At 36.3% G+C, this 18043-nt stretch overlaps 2 protein-coding genes and 1 long non-coding RNA gene across 3 annotated transcripts in view; 2 read left to right on the forward strand and 1 right to left on the reverse strand.

Moving 5' to 3' along the window:
- LOC6630015 (uncharacterized) overlaps positions 1-18043 on the reverse strand; it is a 50189-nt gene that overhangs the window by 6235 nt on the left and 25911 nt on the right. The gene's annotated exons all lie outside the window — the stretch shown is intronic.
- Positions 634-18043, forward strand: part of LOC138910903 (uncharacterized) — a 45414-nt gene continuing 28004 nt past the window's right edge. Inside the window, exon 1 of the long non-coding RNA XR_011416094.1 lies at positions 634-759. This is a non-coding gene — a long non-coding RNA (uncharacterized lncRNA). The remainder of the gene's footprint in view (positions 760-18043) is intronic.
- Positions 9108-10562, forward strand: LOC6630014 (antitrypsin). The gene is made up of 2 exons (XM_070207231.1): positions 9108-9245; positions 9305-10562. Exon 2 carries the CDS (start codon positions 9387-9389, stop codon positions 10431-10433), a length of 1047 nt encoding a protein of 348 aa, XP_070063332.1. The 5' UTR covers positions 9108-9245; positions 9305-9386; the 3' UTR covers positions 10434-10562.

The following is an 18043-nucleotide window of genomic DNA, read 5'->3' on the forward strand; positions in this document are numbered from 1 at the left end:
GCGACCAGCGACTGTGAAATGTAAACAAAAATCGTTGAGTTTTTGTGTCGGGCTAAAGCGCAGTTGACATGCCCTACTTAAGCACGAGGCAGAGTCTATCTATAAATATGATGAGTAAAGAGAGTCGTAATGTTGCCAGAAGTTGCAAGTTTGCAATGGAACGCTGTGGCACGAATGCAATGCTCCGAACTTTTTCTAGCGGAAAATATGTATAAAAATAAATTTAGGGTTAAACTATCAGAACTTATTCTACAATTAAACTTGTCGAATTCCTAAAAACTTTATATATATACATATGTATACAGAAAGATTTTATTTAGAAAAACAATCCACCAAAAAATTCCAAAAAAAAAAGTCTTCACAACTATAAGAAATTTTCATAAGCGCATACCATATATACCCTACACTAAGCAATAGAACAATACTCCCAAAAAAAAAAGTATATGTATATATTAGGGCCTATCTCCAAGCGTGTGCTTGGCTTTAAAGACACGCCCCAATCAATTATACACACGAGCTGAACGCGTCTACAAATGCTGTGTCAACAGAGCGCGAGGAAAGGCCACTTGGACAATTTGCTTAAGATCAACGTAATATATTTTAGATTTAAATATTTTCTAGTACTTAGTTCAGTTTGCTATCGCTTAGCGGCATTTTAGGGGTGTGAATTTGACGCTCGCGTTGTAGACTTTGCAGGCAGCTCAGCTGTTTATGGGCGGTAAATATTGACGCGAAAAGTAAATCAAGGCAAAGACGGACGTAAGTACTCATGTATGTATTAATATGCATTAATAAACACATGTTGCTCTATCTGTACATGGCTTTGCTTGAAATCTAAATTGTTTTTTTTTCATACTCTGTTGACCAAAAACAGCAGATGGGTATATTGCCATATTCTCTTTTTGCAAAATTCAGAAGTATATTTCGGAAATAACTAAAGGTAGATAAAGGAAGAAAAGTTCAGCACATAACATATTCTTAATTAGAAAGACAATACCATAAAATAATTTAATTACCCAAGTGCTGCTTCCTGTAAACTAGAAATTCAGACAAAAAACCTGGCAAGATAAGCCCAAAAATATTTTCCATGCCTTCATAACCAATACCACCCTGGCTGTTTTCTGTTAACTGCACTAGAAATAGGGTATCTTATAGTCTATATCTATTACCCGGCGCAACATGGTCACTTGTTTCCTAATGCTTATCGGCGCGTCTAAGCCGATGCGACTCTATCAGTTTTTATTGACAGATAATGCATCGGAACAAAGGCAATTTGCACTTGATCAAATATGCATTGTATAAATGTTAAATGACCTGAGAATAGATTTTTATATAGACTAGCGGGCTGAGGTTATATCAGATAATGCACTGGCCTGATTTTTACACTTTAAGCTTCCGGTCGCGTGGCACAGCCGCGAGATTTCAACGTTGCATGCAACCTGCCAAAACGCCAGATCAATAAGTAACCGCAAAAGTTGCATTAAAAAAACTGAATTTGAAGCTAACAAGTGTCTTTGGGGGCTTTTGTTTATCTCTGTCTGGTAAAGCGTTATTTTTTGTTATTTTCTTATTTTTTTTATTAATTTCTGAAGAAATCGCAGCGCCGCCACTCAATGGCTGGCCTAACACTTGGAGCGTGTAAACAAGTCGCTGAGAATACGCTCATTTGCATGACTTGGCAAGAAACAACGCCGCGAAGGCATTAAGATAAAAACATATAGCATGAGTAAACCCAATCAGGGTTTACCCCACACACCCCAGTCTAAGATTGCGCATACGCCGCGTAAGCACATATAACCAGGCCCAAAGTCTTAACCACAAATTAAAGCATGAAATTTAAATCGCCATCTGCGTCTGCATGAGCAATCGAATTTGGCTAAAGAGGCTCGGCTTTATTTTGGTGGGGGTTTACTCAGCCAGCACGTGAGACGCCTAATGAGCCGCTCTAGATTGGGACCAATATGAACCTGTTGTAAACAACGGATCAGCCTGTGAATCCCAGCACAAAGAACCCGAAAAACTATGTATCACGCAAGGCGAACAACTGCAGCAACAACATCAACATTCAACTGTCAACGTACAAAGCCGGTTTTCAGTTTCTGCTCTTTGGTTTTCGTTTTTCTTTCTCTCGAGATAGCCCTCTTGAAACGTGACGTCACTTTCGACGTTCATATCGCGACTGCAGCTTAATATATATAAATATTAAGTTTTGCACTCACTTTTGGACATACGGCCCGGCATCGTATCGATCGTCTGTCCTGCTATCGTACAAATTGAGGCACTTAAGCCTCATGAGCCCATAAATAAATTTGATATAAGTGATATTTAACCCATATTTGTGGCTGACAATTATTTGCCCCGAAAATGGGCGTGAAATTCCTTATGCTTATTTCTCTTTTTTCAGCTGTTTCCAGCCAATATTTACACACAATGGCCCTGCACACCTACCCAACCTATAAATGGGCAGACAACAGTCGTTAATATATATGTACTCCCATGGCTTTATACTGCCTTTAATGCCTGACTTTGGGCCATGTTACGTGCCGTGTCCTTGAGCTGGTCGCAATTATGGCAACGGCCACAATGATTTGACTTTCTTGTATGGGACTCACCTGACCGTTGATTGCAATATGATCTGCACTCTGTATACACCTGTATAAGCTGTTAATTTAAGCCTTTAATTATTGAAAATTACATACATGGATTTTATGTAGATGGTATTTGTTTGCATTTGATTGCAAAAATTCTATTGAGTTCTCGTTAAACATGTGATTTGCATTTACTGTGATTGAATATTGATTGACAAAGGCTGGAAAAGGCTTGAAATTTGTGGATCAACTTCTTATCGCATTAGCGTCGGCCGACATTAGTGGCTTATATCTATTGTTGATTATAATTAAAATTTAATGGAATTTACATTAGTGATTTATTTCAGACTGTATAAAAACAAACCTTTTTAGCTTCTCTCTCTCTCTCTCTCTCTCTCTCTCTCTCTCTCTCTCTCTCTCTCTCTCTCTCTCTCTCTCTCTCTCTCTCTCTCTCTCTCTCTCTTTCTCTCTCTCTTTCCCTCTGTCACTAGCTTGATTTTATTTTCTCATCCTATTGTATTTAATACGTAGGTCGGCACTCGTTTTGTCTACTGCTTTAAAAAAATAAAATATCTCTCCATTCCTTTCTCTTTCTCTCTCTCTCTCCCCCTCTCTCTCGCTCTCTATCTTTCGCACATACAACTAAACAACACACAACTACATTTCATTCTCTGATTTTCGTTTTGACACATTCATTAACAATTACGTGCTTATATACTTATACGGGCAGCTTTGTGAACAAGAAAGCTTATGCCCTTTATTTTCGTGAATATTTCAATAAACCTTTTTTTTAAAACACCTATTAAGCAATATATATAATCAACTCTTATCAGACTTACTCTCCGTATACAATTCACTCAGTATTTTCGACCTAAAATTACTTCAGTATTAGCTAAGAGATTTTAAGGATTATACAGCGATTACGATATTTCATAGCTACGATAAGCTATTAAAGATTTTGATATACCCCAAACAAGGGGGTATAAATACGTCGTATTTCCTTAACGGAACGCTAATTAATTTCACACATTGCTTTTTTTCCGGTGACAAATAGACAAGTTTCTATAACTTTTAGTCTAAGCCTTGGCTAATTGACAGTGACAGCGGGCCTCGCCTCCGCGCACAAGTAAGACGCGAGTCAAGTAACAATGTCCAAATTTATATATAGAGTGCATAGGTATATAAACTTATTTAAGCATTCGGTTCTGTTTTATCAGTCTTTTACTCAGTGTTCCGTACATTGATTGCTCCGTGGTCTTTGATAAGGGAAATAATGATAATCGCCCTGGACGCTGGTCAATCAGAAAAACTAAGCGCAGCTTTCAATGCCTAAATCCAATGCCATTAACATAAATCCAATTTAATTAGTTCTGCGCCTTCCAACTGCTTACACTGTCCAGCAAAAGTTTGCACGCGCTATTATATTGAGATAGGTGTATATGAATATATACATAAGTATATGAATGTATTTATGTGGCTCGCTCCTCTTATCCGCCTATAATTGAATAAAATGCGGCTTTATCAAAGGCGATGGCAAAAAAGCAAATATTGGCAAAAGTTTTTATCTGAGCTTAGTAAGTTTGTCATCGTTGAAGAAAATACAATAAAAATGTGTATTGATGGTATGATATCAAACGGTTGACTTTAAGATACCTTGTAGTTGTGGTCTGTCATGTCGACCAGGTTATCTATCATGGGTATAGCCAAAATATCTGCATTAAATTATACTTTTTAAAACTCAAGGATTATTTAGTCTATGATTTTCGAATTTTTACGATATTAAAATAACACACCTCAAGATTTGCATACCGAAAATCCTTTATTATAAAAGGGGTATAGCTCAACACTTTGACTGTTTATAATTATCAATACTATAAGGAGCATACTCCATAAGGTCGAAGATCCCCATTTTCACATTAATTTAATGTGCACTCAGTACAAATATTCCAAAACATGCTTGCCACAAACCCATGTACATTCAGCTTGCGAAATGGAAATGCTAGAATAATGCAGTTAAAATTGTAGTTCAAGCTCGGAACATGGAAACTTACAACGAACAATATTACACATCACACTCTCGCATGTTTGGGAGGAGTAAGTGTGCCCTGTCTTTATAGGTTCTAGTATAAACTTTTCCATTAGCTCGTTAACTCGCTGATACGACAATAGCCAGCAGAAATAAGCGAAAACAATAACAAACACATTAGCATCGTTGCCGCTGAGTTGTTGCTTTTGTTGTTGTCATCGTCTGTCTGTCATTGATTCACATTCATCGGAGTGTTGGTGACGTTTTTTTTTTACTTTTTACTTTTTTCTATTGACCAGTGGAAAATATATAACCACAAAGTGTAACTAAATGTAAGCATGAATTAAATATGCAAAAGCTCAGTAATCGCTAAGCTATTGTGACGCTCAGTTGTTAATTTCATTTGCGTAGAGTTCGCTTTATCTTTACTAAAGATGGTAGCGTGAAAAAATCAAATTTATTCGTATGTATTGAGTTAAGAAAATAAAGTTGAACGTATCACGCGCTTTACTCTTGCTTAAAAGCATAACTGATTTCTATGAAAATGTCGTGTCACGTTCACATCTCTAATTCGAAACGCCAAATGAGCAGTCGCGTGTGCTTAATTTGATATGGCGGTAGTCAATGCAGTCACAGCTACGCACTCAAATTCTACAATTTACGTAGATTCAGTTATTCTCAGGTCTCTCAGATATTTGCTAATATGATCGATAGTATTACTTGTTCCATTACAAAAGTCTTCCCAGCTAAACCAACTTGCGCAGCGTAACGGTTAAAAATGCTTGAACAAATGCGACCTCGACGTGGTCTTAGAGTGGAACTAAAAATCTCGGAATTTGTTTTCACGTCTATATTCCCAGTATAAAAATATAAAGGAATGTATTGCAAGTGCCAGTAATCGCAATCAACGAACGACTCTGACTATTTTACCAGTAATGAAACGCATTGTCAGGCTTGCAGTTAGATTGTCAGAGCGAAAGAACAAAGAAGTTGAAACAAATGCATTTATGTATACATGCATAAAGTACATACCTATATCAAAACTGTGGACATAACTAATGCAAAACAAGTAAGAGGTTCTGTCGGGAGCTCCCGACTAGTGGACACCCTAAACCCTCTTCTTTCAACATCAAATGCATATATATATTCTATTTTAGAAGCTATATGTCAAGTTTGCGACTCTAGCTCTTATTATTTACCGAAAAAACAGAATATCGATATCGATTTGTATCGATTGCTTGGAAACGGAGTAAATTATCGATTATCGGAAAGAAACTCGATCTGCGCAGGCACTAGGAGCACCTACATCTAAAATTTCAGTCTCTAGCTCTTATAGGTTTTGAGATCCTTGCGTTCATACATACGGACATACGGACAGACAGACAGAAGGACATGGCAAGATCGACTCGGCTATTGATCCTGACATGCTGATTGCACAAATACAATATACCCTTATACCCATTTTTAATGGGTTCAGGGTATATAAAACAGGAGACTTATATATGTATGTCTAACTCACGTGTCAGCTGTTAACAAATGTACCCGCAGTGTAGAGAGTTTTTATTTGTAAGTTCCTAGAACACTTGGCAACTTCCAGACAGTTCATATGTATGTGTGTGTAGCTCTCAGAATTGCTTATCACACCGTGCATACTATGTGGCTCCGACCATACCTTTTTGCGAGTCTGACCTGACTCAATGGCCTTTCTCCTGAAAACCCAGTCCATAGTTTGCCAACAGTAGGGTGATTGTTTCTTTGAAATACATTTACTAAATATCAAAAATTTAGTTATAGTTACACAAGAGAAAAGTGCAACTAAAACAAGCAGTTATAGAAACATTTTAATATAGTTAGTTTCTATTGAATGTTAAAATGAACCTTACCAACATGCGCTCTGGTGCTCGAGTCCTGTCTGAACACGATTCAGCTTGCAGTTTTCTCCGAGTTTCAAGAATACATTGTAATTAAGGATTCTTGCAAAACTAATCTAATCTCATACTCTTTTTTTAGCAAGCTATTCAACAGTCGCAACTAAAGCTCGGTTGTGCACAATAAAGTTTTATTTCAGCCCTTCTCTAGACTTAAAGGTTGAAATTCGCATAATTTCCAGCAATAGAAAAATAATCAAGTAAATATATATAACGCAAACCAATAAATAATTGAACCGATAATATATTTATGCAGTTATTCTGTGTAATACCGCAGCCTTGCATTAGTATATTCTAGATATAATAACAGTTTACAACAGCTGACCCATCATCGATGTTCTCTTTGTTCTGTAAGCAAAACTATTGCCAATTGACCCACATGGCCTGACCTTCGCATCTGCCTACAATTTTGCCAAGCTAACGAACAGTTGCCTAATCAATTTACCGACCCTCAACAACATAATTAGTCAAGCTACCACTCGGTCTCAATTACAGCTTTAAAACGAACTTGGTCTATGGGAATTCACCAGCAGCTGCAAGCCACTTAAAACTTTCTGAACGCACAGCTGGACATAATAATATCGGGGCGTAGGGTGATAAATTGTAACCAAAGGCCAACAACGAAGGGCAACAATCAGGTCACATATCCAAGCCATCGATTAGAATTTTAATGCAATTTAGGATGACAACCTGTGAACCGTAGGCGATGAGTGCTCATTGACACCTATGTGCTCATAGACAGCCTGTCAAAGCTTTATTATTACATTAACTATAACGCATTAGCAACCCTTTCAGTGTGGGCTGTCATATTATAATGTTGTAATGCGGAGCGTCTCGAATTTATGCAAAAAGTGCACAAGCATTGGTCGGGCGGGTTCACTGCACTTGGCTGTGGCAGACAATGTCTGATTTCGGCTGCCAGCATCAAATTACCCGGACAAGTAAAGAAAATGAGTCATAAAGAACGACGAGAAGTTACCCATTACCCTTTTACCCAATGTAAAGTGGCATTATTTCATAAGAAATTATCGATTTAAATCAATTTTAAAGATATAACTAAGCTGACTTAAAGTTTTGTTTGCGTTTCCAGAATGGTATGTTAATATTTACTTGATAGACAAATTGTTCCACAAGAAATTTAACCACTATACAGACCCTTTCCCTGGCTGCAGGGTAACATGAAAATGCATCAAGCATATATATGATCATAAAAAGCGAAAAATATATGCCATACTCGCCACTAGCCACTTTGAGGTCAAAGTGTATGACACATGTCAGTGGCCATAGACAATAGAGCAGCCTGCGGCATCCTAATGCTGGCGACTCGCATAGCATATCATGGCAGAAGCTCTAGTTCGGCTGCATAAGAAATGTTGGCGGGACAACACAAAAAAGTAGTCGTTGGCTTTATTTAAGCCTGATTCGGGACAGTTGTGACAACATGCTTAAGGCCAATGGCTTGGCCACTTTTGACGCATGTGGACTTGCCCCCGTTTTCCCAGTTTTCCACTTTAGCAACAAGGTCAGCGACTCCTACGCCATTCGATCGAAATGATGCCCACTGGTCTGTTCTGTTCTGTTTCGGTATTAATTGTTTACTAGGCAATTCAGAAATGAAAACACAAATGCATTTATTTATAGCTGGACAACACGCCATGCAGGCCAACTGACCTACATCCAGTTCCGCGTCGCATCGGGTCTGTAGAACAATTTGAAAAATTAGTCGGAATATTCGGTTATATAATGATATACTAAATATGTGTATGACCTTAGTGACAAGAGCTAGTCAAAAAGTGCGTCTGACTTTTGCTGATTGACAAGTTTACACATCAACAAAAACACATTTCGGAAATCATATTTTACTAATGCGCCTAAAATAAAAAGTTATTGAACATTAATTATAAATTCCAATATCTTGCAAGCTGACAACTGCCCTTGTCTATCGACTGTTCACCTTAGATAGGAAAAGTTCTGAGCCCAGGCACGTGGCCAAAAGTCATTGAATCGTTAAGGTATTCAAAAAGTAATACATCAAAATATATCTACTTCCAGTTTGATATATGTGCTTGAGCTTAAGGCATGCGAAAATTATCATTTTCCGATGGTGAAATTTGATATACTCATATTTGCATATGGACAAACGATGAGTCACATTGACTAAAATTCGCTGGAATTCGGAATGTTTGTGGAGAATTTAAATAGTTGATATATAGAGAAATTTAGAGAAAAAAAATATATATTGTACCAGTAAAGCTTAACAGCTTTCAATGCGATTTTCTTAAAGGCAAATAGGACCTTTAGGAATTTGATTTATTGATTTGATTTGACTTTGATCTGGAAAATTCTCTTCCACCTGTTCTATCATTTTTCTCCTTAAATATATGTTCTTTTCAGCGTGGCGTTCTTCATAAAGGAAAATAAAATCTTCAAAAATGCTCATTTTTATTGGTAATATGTGAGTATTTTTAAAATTGTTTTTTCCTTGCTGATTATCTTTTATTACGAGCTGTATTTTCTCTTTTCCCAACTTTCGCCCACTCGATCTGACATTTTCATTCTCAGTCTTCAATATTTTATCAAAATTAAAATTGTCAACATAACATTTTCTTTGAGTTTGCTTTCCTTTTCGATTATTACCTTTTTGCGGAACAGTGTCTGCTAAAAAGCTACAAACAATGATGGCCCACAAATAATAAGCCTGCAGTAAATATGGACAAAAAAGAATCGCTCATATTTGCCGATTCACTGGGTTTTTTTCCCAGGAACTTGTACCATGAACTGGTAAAATTGAATCCCGCTATAAATCTAATATGTTCACCAATTTCTATACAAACCTGCGCCGGAATGTTGCGTATGGGCGCCGAAGATGGTAGTGAGACCGCCAAGCAGCTGGACGAGGGGCTTAACTTCACCTCCAGCGATGTCAATCTGTTAGCAGATGGGTTTTATAAGACCCTGAATTACTACCAGCAATGCAGTGTTTTGCAAATGGCAAACAAGATTTATATCATGGAGAAGTATCGAACACGAAAGGAATTTAGCGATGTGTTGACCCAAAAGTTTCTGTCCAATATTGAGCATATTGATTTCTCAAAAAGCAAGAAAGCAGCTAATACTATCAACGCATGGGTGGAGTCCAAGACGAATAGCCTAATAAAAGACCTAGTCGAGCAAAATGTTTTGAATGCAGACACTCGTATGGTGCTGGTCAATGCCATTCACTTCAAAGGCGAGTGGACCATCAAATTCGATGAAAGAGCCACGCAAAAAGAAGATTTCTTCTTTGATGATAAAAAACATACCAAAGTAGATATGATGCACTCTACGAACAACTACTTCTATGCGGATTTGCCGAATTTTGAAGCGAAAGCCCTGCGCATGGCCTATAAGGACTCTGAGCTATATATGCTGATAATACTGCCCAACCAGAAGAATGGCTTAAACAGTCTTGAGCAGAGACTGAAGTTAACGCCACTAGATAGCATAACTTCTCTACTGAACGAAACGAAAGTCTCTCTCAAAGTGCCCAAGTTTAAAGCTGAGTTCGAAGCGGAACTAACGCCTGTTTTCGAGGAACTGGGCATCGGTATAATATTCAGCTCAGAGGCTGAATTTGACAAAATGCTAGAGCAAAAGGAGCCATTGTCGGTGTCCAATATTCTGCACAAGGCATTCATCGAGGTCAACGAAGAGGGCACCGAAGCCGCTGCAGCTACTGCTGCGGTTATGATGATGCGCAGCGCGCCAGCTCCAGAGTCAATGCCAGAAGTATTTCATGCCAATCATCCATTTTATTATACAATTTACGATGAAAATCATGGCTGCCTATTCGTAGGGAACCTTCTTAATCCTGCAGTCATCACCTGCAGTCAGTGTTGCGAAATGGATTGAATGTTCAAAAGGTGAGAATAAACAGTGGCGATAATATGAAAATAAATACAATTTATTTTAATATAAATATAAGATATAATAATATTTGGTGTAAAATAAAATAATGATTGACGAAATAGGAAAATTAAATAAAATTTAATTCCACTCATACGAAAGTTATCCGTTGATAGTTAATATTTGATCAAAACCATTCTTAAAGGATATTTAAAAGTATTTCTTTGTAAGAAATATAATATATATAAGTTAACTGAACTAATAATCTCTAGTTACTCAGCTATCTTGGCAAACATTTACCCTTTCAATTAGAAGATCATTGTTATCTCAGAGACAAACTATGACTCAGTCTATGAACTGGTTAATTTCCATTGCAGCTTTATTATTATACATCAAATATCAAGACGGGCCCACATATCATTTATAGCAGAAAGAGAATCGGAGCAATGCACGCGGCTGTTGACTGATTATGAGATAATAGTCCCTACGAGGCGCCAAGCTTGACTGTCAAATTACTTTCGAGTAGCGCGATATGTCTGCATTCTTTTTGATAAAGCAAATTTACATTGGAGCGGTTGACGATACAAATCAGCATTTAGCCCTGCCCCTTATCAGCAGGCTTTATCAGAAGCCAGCAGATACTCAACTGGCGATAGGCAACCACCTTTGGTTAAATATTTGCATTCGCTGTGGTTTAGTTAGCCACCAGTCTTTGTAACAGCCAGCCTGCCCTTCAGCCAACCCACACACACACGCACACACACACGCATTCACACACGCACACACACACGCACACACACACACACACACAATGGCCTAGATGTCTGGCAAGTTATCTAAACGCATGTGCTTATCACAAGCGCTAAACAACAACGGAAAAGTGTTTGAGGGCGCGTCTTGTGGTGTTATTAAAACTGGCAATTGTCGTGCCTAATTCCAGAAAACAAGTGCAGCCTCTAACTGGCCTTTAATTAATGGCTATAAACATTTTGCGGCAGGCTTGAACCAATGGCCGTTTAATTTTATTGTCCCAAGCAATGAATATGGCTAAAAGTAAACGTTACATTCCTGACGGTCACAGCTGGCAAATACCCGACCACATTGTTGGCTTTTTCATGCTGCCCTTTTTATTCGCTCTTTGTTATTTTGCTGGCAAGCACTTAAAAAATTTAGCCAGCCCTGTAAAACAATTTAATAAAAAAAAAACTTTTTGTTTTTATTATTCATATAATTTACAGCTGGTTAAATGAGCTGCAGTTGCTGTGACCTCTTGGAGGTTGCAATAGCTATTTATAGCCACAAATAAAAATGAGTACCATATGCTCAAGGTCAACAAGTGGCATAAATCTTGCCTGATAAATTGTTTTAAAAAGTCAGAAAGTCAGCTAAAAGGGCTTTACAGTGCGCTATATAGTTAGCCATTGTAGAGATCGGCTATAAATATTAATCTCGACACAGTCTGGGAATTTATTTACATATTCATAAGCATGAAAGCTAAGTTAGATTGTTACAACTCAGATAGTTATAATAGTTACGATATGGCTGGGCATTCTTTTTATAAGAGCGAACATTCGATTGTGCATAAATATATATTATAAATAGAATTATTATAATATTTATTATAATTGAATTACATATGAATAGTTAATATTGTTATCGGCAGAACAATCTTTTTTCAACACTTTTTTGCCACATGCACAAGTTTTTGCATAAGTTTTCAAACGTTTTACCACAAGACCAATGCCCCCCACGATTTAACGGCGAACTAAGTGTCTAAGCTAACTATACCAAATTATAATAATATAAAAAACTTACTCAAAGTCGTTGCAGAGTTCACCTTTTATCGTGAACATTTTGAGGCTTATAAGCTTGTAATCGCTTGTTCTTGTACTTGTTTTTATTGTTAATGCCGTGACGTGGCCAATTGGCCAATCCACATATGGAACGGCTGACCATTTTGCACTTGGCTCTATAATTATTTTCGTTAGAATGCAAGACAAGCGTGCAGGCAAAAACGTTTCAATTATTTTCAATGAATATTCAAAATAAAATAAATGGAATGAACACAGGCAAACTCAAGTTAGAAAATATATTAAAATATTCAGGCCGAAACTTAGATATGCTGTATGAAATCATTGAAGATTTATTTAAAGTTTCTAAAATTAGGTTTTCTTTTCTTGACCCAACCAAGAACTTTTGTCATATATTTTTTTCTATTACAACAGTTTTTTACGATAGCAATTAATTATTTTTAAATCTTATCCAAATGCTATTCAGTAGCTAAATATGTGGTTTTTTGTGGTTATCTTTAGGGAATTAGTGAGGTGTCGGAAGCCCTGAGCTTGCACAGATTTCACGAAGAGGTGTGAAATAGATTAATTAGATGTTATATTTTATACATTAAAAAGTAAATTATGTGCTCAGGGTTGTGAGTAGTGTTAAAGTACAAAATAGTCAAAATAAATAAATAATTAATTGAAAAAAGGAAAATTTTAAATCAACACGTCCCATTTCCGTAAATGAAATAAAAATTAAAAAGGAAGATTAATTTTCAATGTTTTCTTTGATACGGAGTCTGAAAGTAAAATTATAATTCTTGGACTCTTAAAGTTCTTAAGCTTAATAGAATAAATTCTAAAATTAATTCCATTTCTTAAACCAAGACATTTCCAATGCTTTAGTTCCCATCTCATCACATCAAAATTATCTTTATTTCTACTACGACAATTTCAACCCCATCACGCTCAGACAATTGCCTTCAATTGATAATTATTGTCAACATTATTAAATTTTAGCAAGCTGAATGAAAAAGTTATAAGAGCCTTGACATAGAGTACAGCAATTTATTTTATACTGAAAAATATTGCCAGACGTTTTGTTGTTGTTGTTGTTGTGTCTCTTGTTTTTGGCTCTAATGACGTACGAATAGGGCGTGTATAATTGAATTGCTGCGCGGGTTCATTGCTCTGGATTCTATGCCGAAAAGCGTGTTAGTCAGGGCTTTAAATTACTCGATTGCCAGCTATAACAATTGCCTTTGCGGTCATAAAATGCAATCGTGTGGCAAATTGCAACGTTGCAAAAAGTCAATCAAATGTTGACTTCACAAATTACAAATTGCATTAGAAATCACAATATAAACTGTTCCTTGGACTTATATGTACTATTGAAGTTGTGAACAGAGCTTCTAGAAAGCCACCGAACCTTCTGAAAGTACACCAAAATGCATATTTAGAGAGCTTCGATTGATTTTAATGAGCGCAAATTAGCAATACCGGATATGTTAGGCGGGCAGTGAGAGTATTAACAGACATTAACCCAGATTAACTATACTTAATAACAGGTTCACTACCATTTATCTAGCGGTTATTGGAAAAGTATTGACTCAGCAAGGTGGCTGCGATTTATGCATCAATAAACTTTGAATAATTAATAGGGACTGGTACTTTAAACAATATGAGACTTCACCAAATAAACGCCCATTTCTAAAAAAAAAAAAAAAATCTACTGTAAATATAGTCTAGCACAGATAATATATTATATCCATATAGCTGATAATAAAATCGACTTATCATTAACTTTAAATGGTGAATGAGCCTTGACTAGTTCAGTGGCTTTGTATTACAACAGCAGAGTTTATTAAGTTCTTAATTAAAAAGTGAATATGAAAATAATTATCTTTTTTATTTCCATGTAACTTTATGGGCTTTAAATTTCGAGAAAAATAAAACAAAAGTAATCCAGAAAATTATTTCTAACTGCGACATTGACTTGAAATGGTACGTGCCACACCAAAAGACAAGGGAATTTACTTTAAATACCATGGCGAAGAGTATTATGCTTTAAACATAACGTTTGTCATGCTGGGCAAAAGAGCTGTTCTCTTATCATATAATTCGATATTTCATAGTGATAGGCTTCACTAATATAATGCATAATTTAATATATATACAGAGAAATAAAGAGAATCAAATAATTTTGAGAGAACATTTTAAATTTTATGTGTTGACATATTTATTACATCAAATTTATCTTACTAATACTTTCTAACGATTTTTTCGCTTGTCACGATGGATTTTTCCCTGCCATGTTTGATAGTGTTGCATCACATTTGTTTATTTGGTTAAAGGTATTTGTATTGTATAGATTATTTGCCCTTATTATAATTGTGAGAAACGGAAATTAAGATTTTAAATTCATACAAGGGTATATACTATTCTAGTTCTTATGAAAAAATGTCACGTTAAACAAATTACATAAACTGGACAATGCCTCTCAAAAGATTATTTGTACATATAGACACATTTTTTGTCATATCAAATTGCTTTTCATTCTTGTGAAATGAAATAAATGCGAAAACAAGTGTTTACATTATGTGTCCACACAATACAAATAAAAAATGCAAAATAATAAAAAAAAAAATAGCAGTTTGGACTGTGTGATAAAGTTAACACCTTAAAGCCATCAAGGGAATCAGCATAAAAGAATCAAATAAAACACAACAACAACAGCGACGGCAAAAGAAACGACAATTTCGCAAACACGAGTTCCGTCAGTCAAATGACACTTGGACACGAGGTCCAATTAGAGCTGGCGCAAATTTGAAAATCGATATGACATGAAGGAAAACAAGGGCAATCCGGCCGGCAAGTGTCCACGGCACACAGGGCGCATGCCAAAAGGCATTCATCTAGCCGGAGGCAGAGCCGCAGCCGTGTCAAACTGTGATGTATGAGGCCAACTTTTGACTTTTTGGGCAACAGTGGGTGACGCTTTGTCAACAATAATGACACAGAAATGTAAGTAATTGCCAAACCTTTGACAAACAGGCAAGAGTCAAGACAGGCGTCAAGGGTTACAGGGTTCGAGGGTCAGGACCCTCTCGTGGGCCGGCCGACAAACCGGCTGATAACGTCATGAAACCGACGGGCTGCAGAAAATTTGATATTACCACAAACAAAAAAAAAATGGGCTAACAGAAATAAAAAAACCCCAAGCAGCAAAAAACGTGAGCAACTTTTATTGTTGCTTTCGTTTACGTTTGGCTTGTGGCCAAAAAATGTGCCGAAAACTTTTTTCTTTTTTCCCCTTTTTTGTCTCTTTTTTGTTCTAGCATGAAATTTATTTTTCTAATGAATGAGCGAGTACAAGAGCGAGCCTGTGTGAGTGTACTTACCTGTTTGTGAATGAATACCGTGTGCAGAAAATATACATATATTGCTGTCGCACAGCGTGCGTTAACAACGGGTTGGATAAGCAGTCGCACACGCTGCGTATGCGTAATGTAAATAATTCCGTATGCGCTGCATGTTTATTTTTATAGAATTCGATTGTAAAAAGTTATTCTAACTTTAGACCTGTCAATAATGCTATGACGTCTGTATAATAAAGCCGTGTATAAAGGATTTGTTAAGGTTAAATACTTATACAAGCCAATTGTCTTGTTCGAATATTTCTTGTATCTGGAAAAGTTTGGAAAATCTTGTTTTTTATTTAACAGCAATTTTCAAAATCAACAACACGCGGTATATATATTTTACAATTCTGAAAAATTCTTTGGAATTTTTTCTAAAAATCTGCCATTATGTAGCACAACTTTTCAGTTTTTTCCACTCATTTATATATTTATACATTATGCATAAATCATACATATACAGCATCTCAGCCCAGCCGCTAATTGATGACCCAGTTCCAAATTTCTATATTATATATGAGCATATACCTATGCATACATTTATATATAAATATATGTGATGGAATACTCAGCTGAGTCAGTCAAGTTGGGTCTGTTTATAAACCTAAGTATGACAAAATATTACTCATAAATTCGTTTTTTCCTAACACACATTTCCTTGTTAACGTTTGTTTATCCAACAAACTCATAACTGAAAGTATAGCCTATGTGTGCCTTTTGTGTCTCGCATGATTAGCAATTTTCATTTAACTGACGCATGAATTTTAATATGGAACATTAGACAAGACATTCGCCAATGTCTGGATGGCACTGGCCATAGCAAATCGGTATAAAGACTGGGTCTGGGTCCGTTACCCCTAGTCGAAATGTACAAACTGTTTTCACAGATGTGCACGGCTCTCACATATTGTGTGCCTTTGATTAAAGATCAATTAAGATGCAACAATTTTTAATAGGAAAATTTGGCACAGCTGGCGCGGCAATTTTGGCATTTTGCTGATTCGCTTGATCCGCAGTTAAGTGGCCAAATTGAGTGTTTTGGCCAAGCGCACAAGATTAATCGCAACAGCCAGCCATCAAAATTTATTGGCATAAAAATAAACAATTTACCGCCCAAGCGAAAATAAATAAATATATAAGAAAGAAGCGTTAAGTAGCATAAACTAAATGCATACATATAGCACAAGCGTCTAATGTGTGTGCGCGTATCATATACTTAGCTAGCTTAACATAGTTATTGTCAGACAAGCGGATGTGCTGCTTGTTCTAGTTGTTGTAAAGTTCTAGTCGCCTCTGCTTTTCAAGTGGCTTCACTTTATGATACCTCATGGCTACTGCATAAATTTATAAGTATCATCATAAAACTAGAGGGAGGCCTCAAGATCACCTAACTTGTAGATACCCTGTAATCGGTTCAATGGTAGCCTAAATTTAGCTGCATATGCACATAAATTACCTAATATGTTATCAATTCTTGCCGAAATGAAAAATGGCAAAAACAGAAAATCGATATAAGTAATTACTACAAAATGAGGCTATTTATAAATTCATCGCTGTGCATATAGCCGCATTATAAATCTATTTTCAATATTGTTCTGAGTGGACCTGATAATAGCCTGATTCCACTATTCTCTAAATATTTTTCAGTTACTAACTTCGCATTCGTAAAACAGTAGCATTGTATTTAGCTCCACCTGACGTTCTAAGACCCTCTATAGACTTTGACCCGTTACAGGGTAAACATTATGCCGCTAAAATTGTGAGATTAAAGCGTTAAACATAGCAGCAGCTGCAAGGAATTCGTTGTTTAGTGAGCTGCATTCCATAAAATGTGCAAGTCAAGCGAAAAATGCGATGGATCTTATCTGACATAAAGTGTTTATAAAGTAATAGAAGAAACTAAACTCATGACGCCAATAAGCTGAATGATAAATTTATAACACTTGTGTATCATCAAATTAAACCCGCTGATAAAGTGCTGTACGATGAATTCAGTAAACAATTACGACAGGAAGTTGAGGTAGCTAAACTAAAAATAATAATAATATAAAAATGAATTTAGGTTATGCTTATCTAATTGAGCTAATACTTCAACACTGTGCCAACAATTTTCATAACAACTCCCAAGAGCCTGCCCTTAGCTAATAAACATAGAAAATGGTCTGCTTGCGCCAAGTGGCATCTTAAAATGTTTTTATAACGCTACTAACGATGCTGAGAGAATGAGACGCACTCAGATAATTGCCTTCTAAAGCTACTTGATTAGGAAAGGTCTATCGTTTAATATACATATTGATCATATGCATGCCCATACTCACTTATAAAAGCTAAAAATTAATTTCAGCCCAAACACATTTGCCGACAGTATTGTGTACATTTCCCCATACTCCAAGCCAAGTGCATCACTACATAACTGAAACTT

The sequence above is a fragment of the Drosophila virilis genome, chromosome 2, assembly GCF_030788295.1.
Source record: "Drosophila virilis strain 15010-1051.87 chromosome 2, Dvir_AGI_RSII-ME, whole genome shotgun sequence".
Taxonomy (NCBI): domain Eukaryota; kingdom Metazoa; phylum Arthropoda; class Insecta; order Diptera; family Drosophilidae; genus Drosophila; species Drosophila virilis.